Raw genomic sequence first — 1,770 nt, forward strand, 5'->3', positions numbered from 1 at the left:
AAAAAAAAAAAAAAAAAAAGGAACACAAAGAGATTCAAGAAATGAAAAACAATATTCACTTGTTTCTTGGTAAGAGGAGAGAAACAAAGAGGGGCCACTGTTATGCTAAGTAATGGCCTTGGAGGTTTCAAAACATTATTTAATTTTCAAACCCAGCAATCCAGCAAGATAAGGATAGTTAACACCATTTTAATGAATGAGGCCCTGTCCCACTAGGCAGTGCTGTTACTTTGCCCCAAAGCAAAAAGCTGGACAGGCAGCCAAATCTGTGTTCTTTCCAATCTACCACACAGTAGCACAACTGAGGCAATCTTGGACATCACCAATCACCAATTAGATAAATACAGAAACAGTAGGAAATACACATGCTTGGAACATGCCTGCAGAGAGACCCACAGAAGAGGAAAGTGGCTTATCTAATGAGATAATATTAAACCACATTACATTTGTCAAGTTTTTTTTTTTTGAGACAGAGTCTCACTTGTCAACCAGGCTGGAATGTACTGGCTCAACCATAGCTCACTGTAACCTCAAACACCTGGCCTTAAACAAGCCTCCTGCCTCAGCCTCCTCTATAGGCATGTGACATCACGCCTGGCTAATTAAAAATATATATATTTTTGGAGAGATGGGATCTCTCTATGTTGCCTAGGCTGGTCTTGAATGCCTGGCCTCAAGCAATTCTCCCATCTCAGTCTCCCAAAGTGCTGGGATTACAGGAGTGAGCCACTGCACATGGCCTTCAAGCATTTTTTTACAAAGACAGAAATATCAGTTCTTTTTTTACAAGGCTGGAGTGCAGTGGCATGATCTCGGCTCAATGCAATCTCCGCCTCCCAGGTTCAAGTGATTCTCCTGCTTCAGCCTCCCGAACAGCTGGGATTATAGGTGCCCACTAGCATGCCTGGCTAATTTTTTTGTATTTTTAGTAGAGACGGGGTCTTGCCATGTTGGCCAGGTTTCGAGCTCTTGACTGAAAGTGGTCCGCCTGCCTCAGCCTCCCAAAGTACTAGGATTACAGGCGTGAGCCACCACACCCAGATGGAAATGTCAATTCTATTATTGGCAAAAAATGGAATCCCTTCTGAAAAAATTATTTAGAGGGTTAAATAAAACTCAACTTAGGAACTAAGTTATTCTACCCCAAATTTACTTGGCTCAATTGAAATTATTAACCCATGAAAGATCTATAAAAAATTTATGACTGATGAAATTAAAACCTAGGAAAAAGAAGTATAGCATTTATCTACACACTAGTTTAAGGAAGCAGAAGATAAACATGTTAAAAACAGGAAGAAAAAGACTTAGCAAATGCCATGCCAAAAGACCATTCAATTCTAGCTACAAACTTACCCCTGGCTATGTTCTTCACATACGCATGATCACAAACATGAAAACCTAGATTACAGGATCCTTTAGACTCTAAGGCTCAGAACATTCAACATGATTCAATTTATAAAAATAAAAAATGATTCCAGAATAGATTTACTGCATGTAGCATAGGTCCGCTTACTCACTCAAAGTAATAGTGAAATGTTTCAAGTCCTAGTATATGAAGTGCATTAAATAAACCTTTCAAGCATCTCTAGTATTCTGATGATGGAACTGGCAGGATGGCTAATACTTCAGAATTAAATCAGTATAGCAAAACATAAAAACTAAAATCTATCCTTTTTTCTTTTTTTTTTTTTTTAAGACAGGGTTTCACCATGTTGGCCAGGCTGGTCTTGAACTCCTGACCTCAGGTGATCTGCCTGCCTCAGCCTCCCA

At 39.4% G+C, this 1,770-nt stretch overlaps 1 protein-coding gene across 3 annotated transcripts in view; it reads right to left on the reverse strand.

The window, feature by feature from the left end:
- The window catches only part of MGME1 (mitochondrial genome maintenance exonuclease 1), a 23,139-nt gene that overhangs the window by 16,917 nt on the left and 4,452 nt on the right, over positions 1-1,770 (reverse strand). The window contains exon 3 of one of the 3 annotated variants that reach the window (XM_017512684.2): positions 1,354-1,398. The exons of the other annotated variants lie outside the window; for them this stretch is intronic. Coding sequence (XP_017368173.1) covers positions 1,354-1,398 — 45 coding nt within the window. The remainder of the gene's footprint in view (positions 1-1,353; positions 1,399-1,770) is intronic. 3 annotated transcript variants of the gene reach the window in all.

The sequence above is a fragment of the Cebus imitator genome, unplaced genomic scaffold (genome assembly GCF_001604975.1).
Source record: "Cebus imitator isolate Cc_AM_T3 unplaced genomic scaffold, Cebus_imitator-1.0 Scaffold475, whole genome shotgun sequence".
Classification (NCBI taxonomy): Eukaryota; Metazoa; Chordata; class Mammalia; order Primates; family Cebidae; genus Cebus; species Cebus imitator.